Source organism: Rhamphochromis sp. 'chilingali' (genome assembly GCF_963969265.1).
Source record: "Rhamphochromis sp. 'chilingali' genome assembly, chromosome: 2".
NCBI classification, from domain to species: Eukaryota; Metazoa; Chordata; class Actinopteri; order Cichliformes; family Cichlidae; genus Rhamphochromis; species Rhamphochromis sp. 'chilingali'.
Window position 1 is genome coordinate 18,476,456 of NC_137930.1, and position 18,741 is coordinate 18,495,196.

An 18,741-nucleotide genomic window follows, 5' to 3' on the forward strand; every position below is an offset into this window, starting at 1 on the left:
ACAATTCTACAGCTCCAACATTAACCAGTGTGTGTGTGTGTGTGTGTGTGTGTGTGTGTGTGTGTGTGTGTGTGTGTGTGTGTGTGTGTGTGTGTGTGTGTGTGTGTGTGTATCTGAATGCATGTGTGCAACAGTGTGCTCACATCCATATTTGTGGTGTCTGTGTCTCCAACCCTTCCATCCTCTAGTTGCTAATGAAGCGTCATCACAGTCATCCACACACACAGCTGGCTGTGGTTGCTCGGGATGTGTTTGTGTTTGTGTGTCACTGTGTGTGTATGTGTGTGGACTTGTGTGACTCAGTGTCTTATCAGCGGAGGGAGAGATCCGCTTTCTGAAAATGAGTCATGAATGATGAGGTTTTTACTGCAGCCCCGACAACTTTTATTCTACTCCTCGGGCTGTTTACATCTGTGGAAACTGGACCGGGTTTCCTAGGAAACAGCACCATTTTCTTTGGCTTTTCACATTAAAAGTTCTCAGTAGCTTGTTTAGATTTTCATTAGGAGAGGGGGCTTTTGAAAGGCATCTGACAGGTCAGGATTTTCTCCTGTGTGGAGCATTTGAAGGTGGCTGTGCTGAAGGGGGATTTGTATGCAGTGGATATTTAAATCAAATAAACTGACATCTGTACGCTGACCCTGTGTGGTGTGGTTTTCATACTGCAACAGCGAGCTATGACATGACTCCCTGAGGGGATTCTTCCCTAAGCTGAGTGGACAAAATACAGACTGGATGAGCAATCCCTCCTCCTAAGTCATCCACTGCATTAGGCAGCCTAACACACATACTGTGCGTTAGGCTGCCTAATGATACACTGAAGTCCCAGCACAGAATGGGGGAAAAACTGCCATGCACTGCTGATAACATATTTATCTCCAGATTAAGAAGTGATTAGCCCACAAATCTGCCATTTTAAGAAAAATAATGGTAAGAGATCAACAACCAATTTAACAGAGTGATAAACTGTTGGAAGGAGTGAGACAGTGAGTGAATAGAAACTGTTGCAATCTTTGTACAATTCCCTAAGTGGCAAAAAGGTATTGCTCATTATAAAATCAGCATCAGTAATCTGCAAACTTAATAGTAAATATCCTCTCTTCTACGATATGTTCTGCTAATATTTCCACTGTGTTCTTAGACACCCCCCCCCCCCCCACCCCCAACAACCATGACAAACCATTCCCCCAGAAACATATACGCAGAAGCACCAACCTCTCTGCAGTTATAGAGGGAAAAAAGAAAAAGAAAAACACAGAAAGGCCAGTGTAGTTTCCATTTCTATTTACAATTTTGGCCTTCTTATTGATTCTCTTGAAGGATTTCCCAAAGGTGATCCTTCCCCCTGACCACAAACTCACATTCACACACAGTGGAAAATTCCTGTGGATGAGCTGACACTAACAAGGGCTGATGAGGAGGAGGAGGGTTTAAGAGTGTCAATCCACTTTTCTCCCTGCAGTCAGCTAATGGCTCACTTCAGACAGTTTTTCAAATAATCCACACCTTGTTCTACAGAGTACTCAGGCTCTGAGCTGGATTTTGGAAGGGACTGCAGTTAATCAATCCTTTGGTCAATGAGTCATCAATTAATCAATTTAAAACTTCATCTTTTCAGTTTGATTTCAAGGATAAAAAATCATGCATTGCTGAGGATTGATTGCGTGTGAAAAGTAAAGAGCGGGACACGAAGGGAGACACCAAGTGGACACACAGAGAATGAAACTCTCTGCACACATCGCAGACAGACAGACTCGACTTCATCACAGTCCATAATAATGCAGTCGTAGCGCCGTGGAGTCGTGACTAACACAGTGAGGAGGCAAAGCTTTTGAAAGCCGTGTTTCTTTACGCGCGACAGGTAGGTGTGATAAACCGACACAACCTGCGCCAATTTGTTTTAATGAAAAACGAGCAGACGATGGGTCAACTGTCCGGACTTTCCTACTCCCTAAATGACTGTACAGCTGCTATCTCGCCAGCAATCTGTCAAATAAACCAGCTGTTCAGTACTCAATGAGGTTAGAATCGCGCCTGCGTGCACAACTGAATGCAAAAAAGAAATGGATCAATGGATGACATCTAAGCTCAGCAACATTAGGCTGCAGCATGAACTTCACCAAAAAGTCAACAGTGTAGTACAGACGGCTTTGCGCTGCTCCCATGTGTACTTACTGTCTGTGGAGACCTATGCTGTAAACACGTCCATAAAACATCTGCAATTTATATCACATTCTAGTAAAGCTCATATCGGTTGCAGATGTTTGATTAAATACTTTAAGGCTGTCGCAGAAACGTATGCGTTCGTTTAGGCTTGTTTGTTTGGGGAAAACGTTTTTAACCATTAAAAAAGTATCCCTTTATTTAGCCTTCGTAAAAGTGCCATGTGGGGAACGCGTAAACGGAAAAACATGAAAAGCATGCGTAATAATCTACCAAACGGCTTAGTGGATGCTGATGGACCTCTCATGAAACTTTATGGGTAAGAATGATTCCCTAATTTGCTTGCTTTGTCAGATGAGTCACTTTAATGACTTCCAGTAATGTCAGCGAACTGCGTGCGGATATTAAACACGACCTACGCAAACTGCGTCCGAATGAACCGGCTTTTTCACGTAAGAACCGATAAAGGGGAGGTAAAAAAATATCTGCACGAATGGAGTTGTTTGGTATTCCATGCAAATAACAAATTACACCCATGGTCCAAACAGACCCCATTCAGAGACTCAGCATTCCCCATGTGGACATAATTTCTTCACTGTGAGCTGGATAACAGCCAGCCGGCACATCATCAGATACGCACATGGAGGCATCCAGGTCTTTAAACTGTTTTTCGATACACATGTTTTGAATATTCCCGTTCACATAACATAAAAAAGTCGTTAAAATAAAATAAAACAGTGATAACAAATGTCACTTACTTTGTGTCTAGATGAGAGGTTCTGCAATCTCTCCTTCGGGTGCCTAAATTCATTTGTATTCATTTGTCCTGGCAGTCAAAAACCTGATCCTTTAATCACAGTGTGACTCCTTTGCAAGGGGGGCAAAAAAAGACACCGGTCGCCGCTTTACGCATTTGACAAGCTTGAGGTGAAGTTCCAGAGGAAAAAACTCATGTTGAATTGCCTGTCAAGTCCAGTATAAATTCCTCCTGACAGGCTGCTTTGACAGAGAGTTTTCCTGTGCGGTTGTCTGTCGATATTCCCTTGTGTTTCATTCATTTATGCCGATCCAGTTTGGAGGGACGTGCGGCCAGAGAGAGAGAGGGAGAGCGAAAGCTGGGTTCTTTTGAAAGGGGGTTACGGAGTCAGGAGCGTTGGACTCATCCCTTTCCTTTTTAAATAGGCTTTCTGTGGGTAAAGCGATGGCAAATGCACCGCACGGCCAGGTGTCAAGTTACAAGCCCAGCGGTTGCATCGAGCAACTACACGCCTTCTCAGGGGGTGGCCACAAGGATCTTACCCCAAATCCAAAACACCGGCTAACCATATGAATGAAGCACGGTGACACGATGGGAAGGACTTCACTAGAAAGTGCCAGAAACGAGCGCCTACAGCTACAGCTTAAATATAATAATAATAATAATAATAATAATAATAATAATAATAATAATAATAATAATTATTATTATTATTATTATTATTATTTTATTAATTTATCTATCACACGTACATGCTAACCCTCCCGATTTTTCCGGGAGAATCCCGAATTTCAGTGCCCCTCCCGAAAATCTCCCGGAGCCACCATTCTCCCGACATCAAAATTGGAAAACCATATCCCAGATTGGCCCAGCCAATTCCAGTTTCCAACAATGGCTACTGAAGCTACTTAGTTTTAATATCACTCTTATTACTCTTTCTGGGTCGCAAAATAAACTTTTAACATATTTTCAGGCGAGAATGTAGCTGTGTAAACTTCAAATATCTGCAGCAAACTCCCGGCACATCGTTTTCAAACCCCCGCGGTCTTTTGCTATTCAGGTTAAACATGATATAAACGTCACTTAAATAACTTAAACATGTTATTGTTTGGCCTTTTTCGGTGTTTTATTTGTTCCTGAGTAAATAGTTAAAGTTATTCGATTAGACTAGATTAAATAAAACTTTATTAATCCCTCGGGAGGGTTCCTCTGGGGTTTTCACACAGCTGAATAAAACTGATTAAACAGAAGTGTGAGATGGTCGAAAAATTTACGCCATATTTTAGATAGAAAGGAGCAGACGGCAGAGCTTCACTCCTTCCACCGAGAGAGCTCATGACGTAATCCTGACCGTTCAATTTCACAGTCGCTCATTTCCGGTCTACCCGGTTTCGGGCCCACTTACACCGCGAAGGCCGGGTCCCCAGGTGGACGCAGCCTCTGAATTTGGACACCCCCGGCCTGTTTCCGACATTTAAGCTTATTTTATCCGATAAATAAACATTGTAAAATTCAAGGTTATTGTATATATATGTAGGGGAGACCGGGGATAGTTGTAACGTGGGTCAGTTGTAACACTTCTAATTTCTCCAATCAGGGCTAAGTTTCAAATCATGTGATTCACTCTGTACATGCGCAATTCAGTTCTTCTATCACTGGTGAAAAATCAGCACCCTTCGACAAACACAGACAATTTTAGAAGAAAGAAACTAATTTGTATGCCAAAAAGTAAGTTTTTTGACTTTATTTCATTTTCTAATAGCACTAACTGCTTTGCAGTTAAACTCATCAAACTTAAATGATGTTATTTGTATGTCTATGGGGATATATTCTGTGCATGTCTTTAGTGCTAATGTTTTAGGTGTTAGCTGTAATGCGAGCTAGATCGTGGCTATAGGAGTCTGGGTCAGTTGTAACAGCAACAGCCTGGGTTAGTTGTAACAACCATGCAAATGTTACAACTTACCCCACTATTACTTTAACTCATATTTTTTTGTTTTCTTTGAATTACAGTATGCCTAGGTCATGGAAAAGACAGACTGACCGAGGGGTGCCTCTCAGTATTTTGGAGAGAGCATCAAATGATGTTAGAAATCAGGGAAAGTCCACCAGATCTGTGGCAAAATTGTATGGCATTTGCCATGTCACTTTGCACCGATTTTGTAAAGAGAGGAAGAAGGTGGAAGAGCAGGGATCAATGGAACTCCCACGTGTAGGATACCATAGTGGAAAGAAGGTCTTCACTGATGAACAAGAGAAGGAATTAACAGAATACCTGATGAGAGCTGCAGATGCATTTTATGGACTATGTCCACGTGAGGTAAGCAGATAGGAAGCAATAAAGGATAAGACAAGGGAAAGTTAGAAATTTGTAATGGTAGCAATTTAAAATATAGTATATCAGAAATACTAACATATTTCGTGATTAAAATTACAGGTAAAAGAACTGGCATATCAGCTTGCAGTGAAACATGGATGCAAATATCCAAAGTCATGGGACAAATTCTCAAGGGCTGGACCAGACTGGTTCTCAGCCTACATGAAATGAAACCCAACTTTGTCCATTAGAAGTGCTGAGGCTACAAGTCTGGCACGGGCCACCAGTTTTAATCAACACAATGTAGCAATGTTTTTCAAAAAATTTGATGAAGTGCTAAAGAGACACACCTTAACAGCAAATGACATATTGATGAGACTGGCATAACAACTGTGCAAACCCCGGACAGAGTGATTGCAAAACGTGGCACTAAACAAGTTGGTGCAATGACATCGGCAGAGAGAGGTTCACTGGTCACCCTTGCATGTGCAGTTAATGCCATTGGCAACACAATTCCTCCAATGTTTGTGTTCCCACGCATACGTTATGCAGACCACTTTGTCAGAGATGGGCCAGTAGGAAGTATTGGCAGTGGAAATAAGTCAGGATGGATGCAAGAAACAGAGTTCCTCATCTTTTTAAAGCACTTTGCAAACCACACCAAGGTCAGCAATGAAAGAAAAGTGATTCTTCTCATGGATAACCACAGTTCACACCTGTCAATTGCAGCCATTGACTTCTGCAAGAGCAATGGAATTGTGATGCTCACATTTCCCCCTCACTGCAGTCACAAACTCCAACCACTTGACAGGAGTGTTTATGGCCCACTGAAAAAGATGGTGAACAGTGCAAGTGATTCCTGGATGAGAATGAATCCAGGAAAGACCATAACAATATATGAAATACCAGGTCTTGTCAGGACGGCACTTCCAGCAGCAGCTACACCAAAGAATATACAGGCTGGATTCCAGTGCTGTGGAATTTGGCCATACAATCCAAACATATTTGAGGACAGTGACTTTGCTCCATCACAGGTCACAGATCGTCCTTCTCCAGCAGTCCATATGGACATTTCTCCAGCTGACCAACAGTCCGTTCCTATTGCTGCTCATCTCACCAGTCCTACAGCTGACGACATGACCACTCCTCCAGATGCTCACATCTCCAGTCTCCCAACTGACCTCCAAGCTGCTCCCTCATCAGGCTGTGATGAAAACCCACAGACCTCCTTGGGCTTTAACCCAGAAGATGTGCGACCCTTACCAAAAGCTGGACCTAGAAAAACCCCTTCAACGGGAAGAAAAAGGAAACAAACAGCAATACTCACTGATACACCAGTTAAGATGGCCCTTGAAGCAGACCAGAGAAGCAGGAAAATAAGTTTTCCAAAGAAGAGGCTGTGCCAGAAACAAGGCAAGTCCACTCCCACAAACCTAAAACAATCCAAGCTTTCCACATCACGAAAGAAAAATCAGAAAATGAATAACACTGAACAGGACAACACAGATTCCTCAGATGCTGCTGAGAATTTCTGTATTGTGTGCATGGAAAACTTCAATAACTCAAAGCCAAAAGAAGCTTGGGTTAAGTGCCTGACCTGTGCACTGTGGGCTCATGAGGCCTGCACTCCAGGACAGCCATACATCTGTCACCACTGTGATTCTGATGGTGATTAAAAACTTGACAGAAACACATACAGTTCATTTGATGAAGCTGGTGCACAGCTACATTTTTTCAGGTTAATTATTATGTTCAAATGTGGCAAGAGTTGTCGGTTATAATCCCCACCGAGCCAATGAAGACTCAATGAAGGCCAACCAAAATTACTGAAAAATTCAGTTGGTGAAAAGTTTTTGTTACAGTATGTTCAAAATCTATATTTCTGCACTCTGTCACACACTCCTACACACACTCACAAACACACAAATAGCTACATAAATGTTTATAAGTGCATTCAGGTGTTGAATAAAATAGATTACATCTTAAGATTTTGTCAGTACCCTTATTTCATTGTGTTACATCTCACCCCGGGGTACAACTAACCCAGACTATGGGGTTAATTGTAACATTTCACTCTTTGTGTTTGAGAGCATACCATGCAATGGGTAATTGTGCTGCAGAGAAAATAGCTGCACTATTTAATAGCAGAGACATGTAAATACTTTGCATTACATTTTGAATCCATTACCTTAAAAGAGCTCCAAGCTACAGACAGAAATGTCAAAAATGTTACAACTATCCCCGGTCTCCCCTATATGTATACCCTGAATGTCTCCCTAATTCTGAGGTCTCAAGGTTGGCAAGTATGCCTGCAATGTATGGAAAAATTGATATGGCCAAGCTTTGGATTTTCCCAATAAAGGTGGTAACGATAGATACCAGCTCTATGACTGTAAACTTGGCGAGTGTGTCATAACTCCCCAAGGAGTAAAAACTGGGAAAATGTAAGGGGAGGTTTGGAAAGAGCTATGATTAACAACTGAGCAATAACCAGAAGATAATATTTAAAATGTAGATAATAGCAGAGGTGTGGACTCGAGTCACATGACTTGGACTCGAGTCAGACTCGAGTCATTAATTTTGTGACTTTAGACTTGACTTGAAAAAATGTTCTAAGACTTGTGACTTGACTTGGACTTTTACACCAATGACTTGGGACTTGAATTGGACTTGAACCGGTTTACTTGAAAAGACTTGATATTTTACCCCAAATATAAAATTTAACATGCATATTATATAGAGATTGAAAATGTGACGTCATTCACGGGTAGAACCGCAAAGGATTCTGGGAACTCGTGGCAAGCGGTACTAGCGCACGCAGGCTTTCAATTGAAATCAGTTACACAGCGATAAAAAGAAACACAAAAATGTCAAGAAGCCGTTGTATTATTAACTGCAATAGCCGGTCGCATGACAGCCACGGGAAGCCGACGGGTAAAGAGATCGGTTGTTATCGGATTACGTCGTTGAAGAGAAATTGTTCAAGCCATGTTTCCGAAGTAACAAAGATGCGACGGATGGCCTGGATTGCAGCCATTCAAAGATCAAATATAACGTCCCAGAACACTCCAGCTCACAGGTTAGTCTGCTCCAAGCATTTACACGAAGGTCAGTGTTTTTTAGTAGTTAATACGTCATTTTCATAACATAATTAGTGATATAGGTTACAAGCAAGTCTGGCGCTGAACAGAAATTGTCGCGCTATGCTCCTTTATTTATTGTGCATAAATAGTGAATTGTCCTGACACAATATTGCGTTTCGCTTCTGCTATTATGGTACATTGACAAAAACATATACTTTTATTCACAGGATAAAACAGGTTTTTTGTATCACTAATTGCCCAGTACGATTACAGCATACAATATTGTTGTCACTGCTACATTTCTGTGATGCTACCAGAAATTATTTCCACTACTGATTAATTACCGTTGAGCTCAAAGGTCCTATTAATAAACGGTTAAGGAATGTATATTTATGACGACGATTTGTGAGACTGGTAAACTTATGATACGTACGATGGTCTTTCGTTCGACACGGTGCGTTTCAAGGTCCTGCACCCATCTGTCGGTAAACTGTACCTGGGCTTGTTGCAGTGACCGGAAGTTACTAAACTTCATGAGTGTATGCACTCACTCCAAGAACCGTATGATTATAAATATGCATATAAATATGCTACGATGAGATAGCTGACTTCATCTAACTAGCAAATGTTGTCCAGGCTATGTTGGTGATACAGTTTTTTTTTAATATGTATGATATTTTTGTCATGCGATTTTAAAGCCGGTCCTACAACCGCATCCAAGAATAACATGCAGCTTATCTCAGAACTGTCGGTGAAAATTATTCTTGGAGCTAGGTTTAATTGAGCTGCATTTTAAAGAGGTGCAATTTCACAATTTGTGTATATTTTCTAAGTTCACTATTTTGTCATGTGTTGAGAAAAACACAGATTTTAAAATTACATGGTCTAATATTTACATTTAGCATATAACTGCAACATTATTTTTTCGTTTTTTTTTTTTTTTAAAGACTCGAAAGGACTTGAAATTCAAAGTTTCAGACTTGTGACTTGACTCGGACTTTTACACCAGTGACTTGAGACTCGACTCTGACTTGCCTGACATTACTTGAGACTTGACTTGAGACTTGAGGATAAAGACTTGAGACTTACTTGAGACTTGCAAAACAATGACTTGGTCCCACCTCTGGATAATAGTCACGGGCTGGAAAGATGTCTTTGTCTTCATTCAGTTCACTTATTCAGTAAAATTGGGCCAGTTTGCAGAGATTTTTCTTTTAAATTTATAAATAAGACAACTGTTTTTACACTGGTTTTGCCCATGATGTTAGAGACATGTTAATGGAGAAGCACCTGGATGAACACCCATTACCTTAACAGGGGTCACGGCCTGATCGGGGTAAGGCCGGCCAAGACCACCCCACAGGGACCGTGAGCCAGTAATTACCACCCACCACCTGTTTGAGGTGCTTCATTAACACGTACATGTACATTTGACATGATATTTTAAGTTCCTTTCAAAACTGTTCAAAAGCAAATGAGTCCAAGAAACACACTGCCTTCAGCAGAAGGTGCTGCCATTGAAAACAGTTCCCTGCAAAGTCTGTGGATTATCCTTAGAGATAATCCATGTCCAATTTATAGGCGCTGAGGCAAAAATACAAAGGAATTCTCACAAATACGTCCAAAGATATCTGCATGGATACCATAACTCTGCTGAGCAACAAAAATGTTTTTGTTCTATTGTTTTGCTATTTGGGTGCATTTGTTCATTTCTGAGAAACACTACAGTACTTGGACCTCATCCCATCATATAAATTCATTCTCCAAATAATATTTTTTTAGCAGTCGTGTTTTGCTTGTAATTAAATCAATTTAAAGGGAATATTTGGATAATTTCTGATCTTATCACTAAAATACCAACTTTAATTTCTAAAATCAGAATGAATGAATCCAAACACTTACTCAGATGAATGCTCCACAGAGCCAAGTTGGAGGATAAACAATTAGCTGATGAGGCTAAAGATGTCAGTGACTTTGAACCATTAGTGGCTGACTGACCAGTTAAAAAGGTCACCTTAAATGACACTCTGTAAGGCTGAAGCTGACTGCTTGTGTGTAAAGCACATGGTGATCTCCCCTCATTTTAGCCATAAGCTGTTGGTCAGCTAGCCTCAGGGGTGGGTGCTAATGGATGCAAGTCATTAAAATCCTCTTTGCAGTCCCTTTTACACACACCATGCCTTGTGTTTCAGAACTGGGTGCCACCCGACCCTCCCATGTACTTCCAATGAGCCACAGCGACGCTGCCCCCTTCATCCAAATTACAAACTCTGTACTTGCTAGCGCGCTCGCTGCCACCCCTTAAAGCTGCTTAATTATGGTCATTGGCACCACGTCTGAAAGCTCCCTTTATCCCCCCCCACGCTCCAGAAATAGGTCTTGCTGAAGCACACAAGCAGCCCAGATCAAACACTCCCCATAGGGAAGGGGTCATTACTGGTACGCAGGGCGGACACAGCCCAATGGGTGCCGGGCCACGCCTTGAGCCCAAATTGCAGCCTGGGCCTAGTGAGGACACAAGACTGCTCTTTGATGCACGGCAAGGGAAACAGCAGCATAGCCTATTTGGATATCAGTGTTTACAGTGAGCTATACTGTAAATACACACAAAAAGCCAATACAGCAGGCTAAAAGCTAAGAAAATTAGGCGCTAGGTTTAGTTGGGTGTCCACATGTTTTTCGTGATTTATATTTATCCGAGAGCTCTTGCTGTTTTACATAAGCAGCATGTGTAGAATGGCTTCCAGGTGACCGAACACTTATGTAATGAAAATATGTCAGATGACACATGAAAAGCTCTTGAACTTTAATTTCATTTGTCACAATGTATTAGCAAATTCAAGGATATAAAAGGATATGGGTAAGATGCTAGCTAAATAGCCCAACGCTAATGTTTTTGGAGCATTAAAATAACCTGTTGTCACCAAACGAATAATTAAACTGCAAAGACAGCAACCTCAGTGTAGGTGTGTTTTCATGGCGGGCAGTGGCAGAGGTTATGGAGTTGGTGGCGTTTACCAGACAGTGCTGTCTCGCTCAGTTCCCCTGCACACAAGAAGACTGTTCATAAAAGGAATGTGTGAGTGTATGTATGAGTATGCGAATGCTTGTGTGTGTGGAGTGTCTCTGTGGTTTGTGTTTTTCCTTTACAGGTGGTTCTATCCACTTGTTTGTGTTCCTGGTCCTGTCTCCTTCCTGTGTAGGGATGGTTTGGTGATGTACTGGGAGGTGACAAGCAGTCAAACAAGCTCCTCTCTGCAATGATTTTCTGCCCCCCTCTCAGTCCCATTTTGGCTCCTTTATATTTCTCGTCACATTTCTCTTTGTCTTTGTTACAGTCGACCCACGCTAACACATCTATCTTCTTCTCTTTTGTCTCCTGAATCCTCTCCCTGCTTCCTTCGCTCTCCTCCATCCATGTCTCTGTTCTCTTTCTCTCTCTCTGTCCCTGTCAGTCCTTCACCACAAGCATTTCCAGTTTTGGCACACCAGTGTTGACAGCCACCCTGAAAACAGTGCCACAACCATAATGAGCATGTTGAGTTCTCATAATAACACCAGAATAACCTGCTGGGGGAGACAAGCTCTTTAGGGGGCAGGCTCTCAGGCTTGGCTAGGCTGGAGTGTCAACACCACATAGATCTGCACTTGTTGAAGTGTGAAAGATGAAGGAAGTTTCCACACTATGTGCTGTTTTCAGACCGATTTCTGCAGTGTTTGCAATTTTCTTACTGTATTTTATGTTTAGGTTTAGACCTCTCTTAAGCTGATGCACGTTTAATCTTACACAATGCCTTTGACACTGCCCTCCCTGTTTGGGGGTGGGGGAATATTTGCAACTTTATCACTCCAGACCTAAGGTTCACAATCACGCAACATCTGAACAGAAAGCAGGACAACTGTAAAGTCAAATATGACTCCCAAAAACTTAAACATTTTGTAAAAAGTTTCATCAAAAGGTAAAGGCCGTCTTTATGTCATGTTGTGGTTTCATATGTGAAATGCCAATTTCACATTATAACTAGAAATCTTTAATCTTTAATAACTGATAACTTTGGGGCAGGAGAAACAACCTATAATGATCTTTTAAAGTACCACAGTGTAGGTTTTACACTGTGGTGGTTGAGATTGAAAGGATCTTAATATTTCTTTCTAGAAAGGCCCTCTCTAGAGCTTACTTTGTCCATTATGGTCTTGTGGCTCTGGATAAGTGACCAAAAGAACAAAATTGCAGGTATAAGTGATGTGGCATCAGGTCCTGAGAGATAGGGACAGGAGTTTGGTGATTGGCGAAGAACTTTGAATAGATCTGCTACGCTCCCACACTGAAAGACGCAGTTGAGGTGGTCTGAACATCTAATTAAGATTGCTCCTGTGTGCTTCCTAGATAAAGGATTCAGGCATGTTTTATCAAAAGGAGACCCCGAGGTAGACGCAGGACACACTGGAGAGATTACATCTCACAGCTGTCATGGGAACAGCTCGGGGTCCCTCCTGAAAAACTTGGAGAGAGTTACTGTGGAGAAGGAGGTGTGGGCATCTCTACTTGGACTGCTGCCCCTAGAATATGGACATGGATAACTGGCAGAAAATAGATGGATGGCTGGAATGATGAACAGTTGTGTGGAAGAAGACCTTCTCCTTTAAAATCAAGTGCTTGTTTTATGATATGTACTTACTTGTGGCAACAAAGTCTACTACACTTGTTTCTCTTTAAACTACCTGTTCCTTTGAAAGATGTGAAGCTTTTTAATTGTCAAATTCTCCACTCAAGTGACAGCCGGTGTTACTAAAAAATGAAGACAAAGTGCAAATCCCAAAGCTCCTCAAAGTGCCACTTGAGGCTGTCTCCAAAAGCAAGCCCATTCCCATAGCAAAAAAGTTTTCTCAACAGAAATAAACATGTTTTCAGCCTGGTACAAAAACATTTCAGATCTCCCTAGCTAATAGCTATTAGTAATGAATTAGCACACCCCACCCTCTAATTCGAATATGGTCAACCTTGGCTCCAAAAAAGACCTCTATATGCAATCTATGGCGCCACTATGATCACCAGCAAGCCCACCTGTCTGTGTTCACGTTTACTTTATGCAGGTAGGGCACAGTGAATGTTCAACTGTTGTGATAGTACAAAACAGTCCAGTTGTGGGACAGACAGGTAAACAACATGCTGAAAACGTAACACTTTAAGGCTACGTCCACACGTACATGGGTATTTTTGAAAACGAAGATTTTCCGTTTTCGTTTATAAAAAAAATCCCGTCCACACATAAAAGCCAAAAACGAAGGAAAACGCTGCTAGGAACATGCCAAAGCAGCAGGTGGCGCTATATTCCTATCCGTGTAGAAATGTTGGCCAATCAGAAGTCAATAAGCCTGGGTGGAAAAGAGTAAACAAAGATGGTGCATAGAAGCAGAACTGAGTCATATGTGTGGAGGGACAGTAACTGTGTGTATATGTAAGCATTTAAACACTGCAGAAGATAAAATTAACAGTCACAGTATTTTGTCTACGTCTGCCATTGTAGAAATTAATTTCACCGAAACAATAACGTGGCGCACAGTGTGACGTCAAAAAATGCGCACACCTTTGACGCTGCGTTTTCTCCGTTTACCTCGTCCACACGTAAACGCAAAACCAGAGTTTTTGAAAATATCCACCCTGACAGGAGTTTTTAAAAATCTCAGTTTTCAGTGACCGAAAACGCTGTTTACGTGTGGACGAAAGGTGCAAACGCATAGGAAAATCTGCGTTTTCAAAAATACCCGGGTACGTGTGGACGTAGCCTAAGTGAACATTTTCAGTTTTTGAATTGTCTTTATTATATTTTTGCCTTAAAAATGTACTTTGTACACTTCAAAGAAAGTGGCCCGTCTTCATGTCTAGCAATTCCCCGTGTATGCTTTTATGAAAAACTCTAAAACAGAAAATGCTTGCTAACCTGTAAAAGTAATTTGGAAATGGTGCAATAGGATTGGCAGCAAAGCTTTTTCCTGTTTTCATTCTTAACACAGTTTTTGGAGCAAGTACAAATAACTTAGTGCACACCTGGGTATAAGCATAGAAAATATACTGTACCCACTGTAAGTATGCGCACAGGTATGCAGGGTTTTAGATATGTGTTTGGCTCAATTGGGCACTGTGAAATTCCACATTTCAAGCTCCTCCCTTCATAAACAGCAGATCCTGACAGCATGTAGAGTTGGACAAGCTCTTATTTTAAATTCAAAGCAAGTTCTTATTCAATTCTCTTTATAATGAAATCCCACCTCAGTGTGCAGTTCATCTCCTGATTAAATCCAGCTTCAATTTCCAATTCAGTACTTATCATCTGTAAAACAGGACCATAATTCATTCTTATTCTGGACACAAGGCTCTGTATTGAGTTTGGATTGGGCCACCAGAGACCAGGGTAGCCTAAGTAGAAACAGCAGGGCCTAGTGAAACCTGCTCTCCCTGGCATAAAATCAGTGTCCAGATTCCAGTGATGCCTTCTGTAAAAGGACTTCATTATGCTCGCAGAATATGGACTAGACAAATATTTGGCTTGGTCATTATGATGCGGACTTCTCTCCCCCCATGGATTTGTGTCCTACACCAGGCTCAGTGTTTCTGCATCCCAGAGATGGCTCCCCCCCACCCCCCATCATCCTTGCTGTCTCCTTCCTGAAACATTTCCAATAAAAAGGTGTAAAGGTTAGCTATTAAAGTTAAAAACAAAGTAACAGGAACAGAAGGATATTAACGCAAAGCAAGGTGGTAAATTTTTAATTTAGATGAATATACTACACAGTATGTTTTTGATAGTCAAGGTAGACCAGTAGTAATCACTGGGGGCTCAGATTTTGGTTTGGGGGTAACTCTTCTGTCGCCATCAATCTAACATATTTCAAAAGTGGGCAGGAAGTGTTGCTCCCTCAGACCCCCAGATCCCTCTGAACAGATGGTCTTTCACTTTTTCAGCTACTGCTCCACGACCCTCCTCACTCACTCCCACCTTCCTTTCCATATACAAACACACACGCGCGCACACACACACGCGCACACGCACACACACACGCGCACACACACACACACACACACACACACACACACACACACGCACACAGAGTGATATTTTTATTACTTCAGGTGACATTATACTCAAAAACACCCCCTCATATTGACATGTCCAAACCTTAAACCAGGTCTTTGCCTTCAAATTTTCATCATGAGGAGTTGCTTACTGCTGTCAAGAGGACAACGAATCCCCACAATGTGGCTGCATAACAGATTCATGTCTCTAAACCATAAGCATGGCAAGTGTGCACATATTACTATCTCAGATTATTCAGGTGAGCCAAGCCTCCATGTTTTGTTTTTTTACCCAAACTGTTTCCCTCAAGAGAAGGAGACTGAGTGTATACATTTTCCTAATGTAGCCTGGCACAGTCATTATAGTAGTTTTTAAGGAACAAGCTAATATTTACTTTTTTTGTGAGACTCACAGAGACAAACTTAATTAATTATTTGATCTTCTGATCAACTTGCAAGTTTGGTCAGTTACAAAGAGCTGAACAGTTTCTAATTTTTATGGTAATTTAATTTTAATGGCAACATGAGTTTAGGATGATCACTCCATGAGGCAAAACAGGAAGAGCTGATCTAAAGACACTTAGGACCAGAGTCACAAAGGACACCACTGGTTATGCACTACCAATAGATTGAAATCTAGCACCGCCCTCAAGGTACCCCTGCTCAAGAAGGCACAGGCTCATCTTAAGTTCACCAGTAAAGATCTAAATCAGTCAGAGAAGGTTTGGGAGAAGGTGTTGTGGTGAGCTGAAACCAAAATCGCAGTCTTTAACATCAGCTCACCTTGCCGTGTTTGGAGGAAGAGAAATGGTGAATGTGACCCAACACAATCCCCACAGTCAAGTATGGAGGTGGAAACATTATGCTTGGGGCTGTTTTTCTGCTAAGGGTACAGGATGACTCACAGTTGAGGGGCCAATGGACCGTAAAATCTTGGGCAAGAACCTACTTCCCTCAGGCAGAAGACTGAAGATGGGTAGTTGATGGGTCTCCCAGCATGACAAGGACCCAAAACAAATCACCAAGGCAACAAAAGAGTGGCTAAAGAAGAAGCTCATGGAGTGGCCTAGCCAGTGTCCAACCCCAATCCTATTGTGGAGAGAGCTGTTGCTTTGAGTTGCTGTCATGCAGACTGATTTGATACTGTTTTGAGTGGATTAACAAGCCAAGTATAACTATGAAGTATGAACTATAAACTATGAAGACATGATGATGTGGTAATTTGATAACTGTTCCCAGTTTTTGCTAGCTAATTAAATTCTTAGAGCAATAAAGAACTAGCAGAGTCCAGTAAAAGTCCCTCACACTTTTCTAATAGACAACATTTTTACTGGGAAGCAATTTGGTGTTTCCCAAAATGTTAAACTGTTGCACTAACAGATGGAGACCACTAGAGCATTTGATAAAAGTTCAGTAGGACTGAGCACAATGATTGAAGACTGTGTGTGAGTCTGTACAGGGTGACATAAGCAGCGTACACGTTTCTGCTCAGCTGCATCGTACATAAAACTTTGTGTGTTTTTGTGCATGTGTATGTTAACCTTCAAACTCTTCTGTTAAGCCAAACTTTCAGAGGCCAGTGACTGTGCCTGGGAATCTCTTTCAGATGGTCCTGATTGCTGGATATTATCTGACTCACTGTGGCTGCAATGGGTTCAGGAAATTGGAGAATTTTTCCTATAGACATGAGTAACGGAGCCATATGACCCTGTGTCCTGTCCACACCAGTGAGGTGACTTCCTCTTCCGGACCGTGACACAAGCCGTTACTATTAGCGTGGCCAAACCGAATACTCCTTCTTATTAAAAAGTCCCTAACTTGGAGCGCAGTGTCCTTACACAGCAATATGGGGCTTACTGTACCCCTCTTAGCCTGAAGCACTGGGCTTTCCATTAATGACATCTCTACGATAACTCAAGACTTACAGATAAGAAGATTGTTTTTTTTTTTCTTTCAAAATTTGCTATTCAGACATTTGAATTAGGTTTCCTGTAGCAAAACAAGCCCTTAGGTAAGCGGTCTTCATTGGCTCCAATTAAATGCATTTATTTCTAAATCTATCTGCTTCATCATGTTTTGATAAACCTTCACTTATCAAAAATCCCCAGGGCAAGTGAGAGACCAAACAAATTTAGGATTTATTCATCAAAAACACTATGGCATACAGAGGTCAAGAAGATTTACATGCTTCAGAGGTGTCACAGGTGTGGAAAAGGTCTTATTTGGACAAATGGACCTGGACTCTGCTTAGTCACGTCCTGTGGAGGGTACAGGTCAAGACCTGTGTGGGATACTGGCAGAGTCCTCATTGTGTTAACTCTACTATATCTGTGACCCCACCTTTACCTCGTGCCTCTCACATATCACGGGAGAAAGCCAAGTTTGGAGAGGAGAGGGGAAAAGCTTTATCCTCTCTTTAAGTCCATCAAAACTTTCTCTGCAGAAAAGCCCTAAGGGTTATACAATAAACATTTCATTTCCTCTGGCGAGCAATGAGAAGGCTTATATGATGTAAAAGAGTAGAGATAGCCACTAAAAAATGCTTGTTATTCTGTGTTTCTTGGGCTTCATTTTATTCCGGTATTTGAAGGTCTTTGTATGAGTAGTTCTTATTGGGGAAGGATTGAACTGCTTTATTTTAAACAAAGAATATAAAGGAAGACATGTTTTATTCAGCAAGGCGCATGTCAGTTCATGATAATTTCTTCTTAGCTACTTTCACACATGTACAGGATTTTGTTGCTTTTTCTCACACAGCAGAAGATCCTGATTCTGTCAGCTGTCATCACTGGGAATATTTTGTTTGGTTTAAGTGAAGTTGCTGCCTGGATAGAGTGTGCAGGAGGTAGCACACATGATGCTCACCCTATTACCTCTGTTCTTACATCAGCCCATTACACAGAGTTTGCACTTAGGGAGCTGGGAGGGCAAAGACTGTTTAATGTCTGTTACAGGCGACCTGGTCATCTGCATTCTCAAATCTGCCTCTGTTGGGGAATGTTTTGCAATGTTTGGTGCTGCACAGCTCGTGTGAAAAAGCTAGCAGTCTATTATACTTGATAACTTTACAGTGTCAGTTTTATCAGATTCCTTCACCGTTTTTCTCGTCACTTTTCCGGAGACATCAAAAAGCTTAGCTAAATGATAATAACATTTAATCTGTATTAACATATTTTTAGTTCAGTTATATATATATTATACATCCCTGCAATAACCTCACAATATTAGAAAGTAAACCCCAATGATGTGACAACCCTCTGTGTGTATTCTATTGGCGACAGTGGGGAGAAAAAGCTCCCTTTTAACAGGAAGAGACTTCCAGACTCCAGGCGTGCCGGCCATCTGC

General features: G+C 41.5%; 1 protein-coding gene and 1 long non-coding RNA gene across 2 annotated transcripts in view; one reads left to right on the plus strand and one right to left on the minus strand.

Annotated features, from left to right (window-relative positions):
* col27a1a (collagen, type XXVII, alpha 1a) overlaps nucleotides 1-3,370 on the minus strand; it is a 71,985-nt gene extending 68,615 nt beyond the window's left edge. The window contains exon 1 of the mRNA XM_080865961.1: nucleotides 2,922-3,370. Coding sequence (XP_080722087.1) covers nucleotides 2,922-2,974 — 53 coding nt within the window. The 5' untranslated portion in view covers nucleotides 2,975-3,370. The remainder of the gene's footprint in view (nucleotides 1-2,921) is intronic.
* Nucleotides 3,371-4,246: 876 nt separating this feature from the next.
* Nucleotides 4,247-7,223, plus strand: LOC308392952. Its single transcript, XR_013970881.1, has 2 exons — nucleotides 4,247-4,648; nucleotides 5,358-7,223. It is a non-coding gene; the product is annotated as an uncharacterized lncRNA (long non-coding RNA).
* The last annotated feature ends 11,518 nt before the right edge of the window (nucleotides 7,224-18,741 follow it).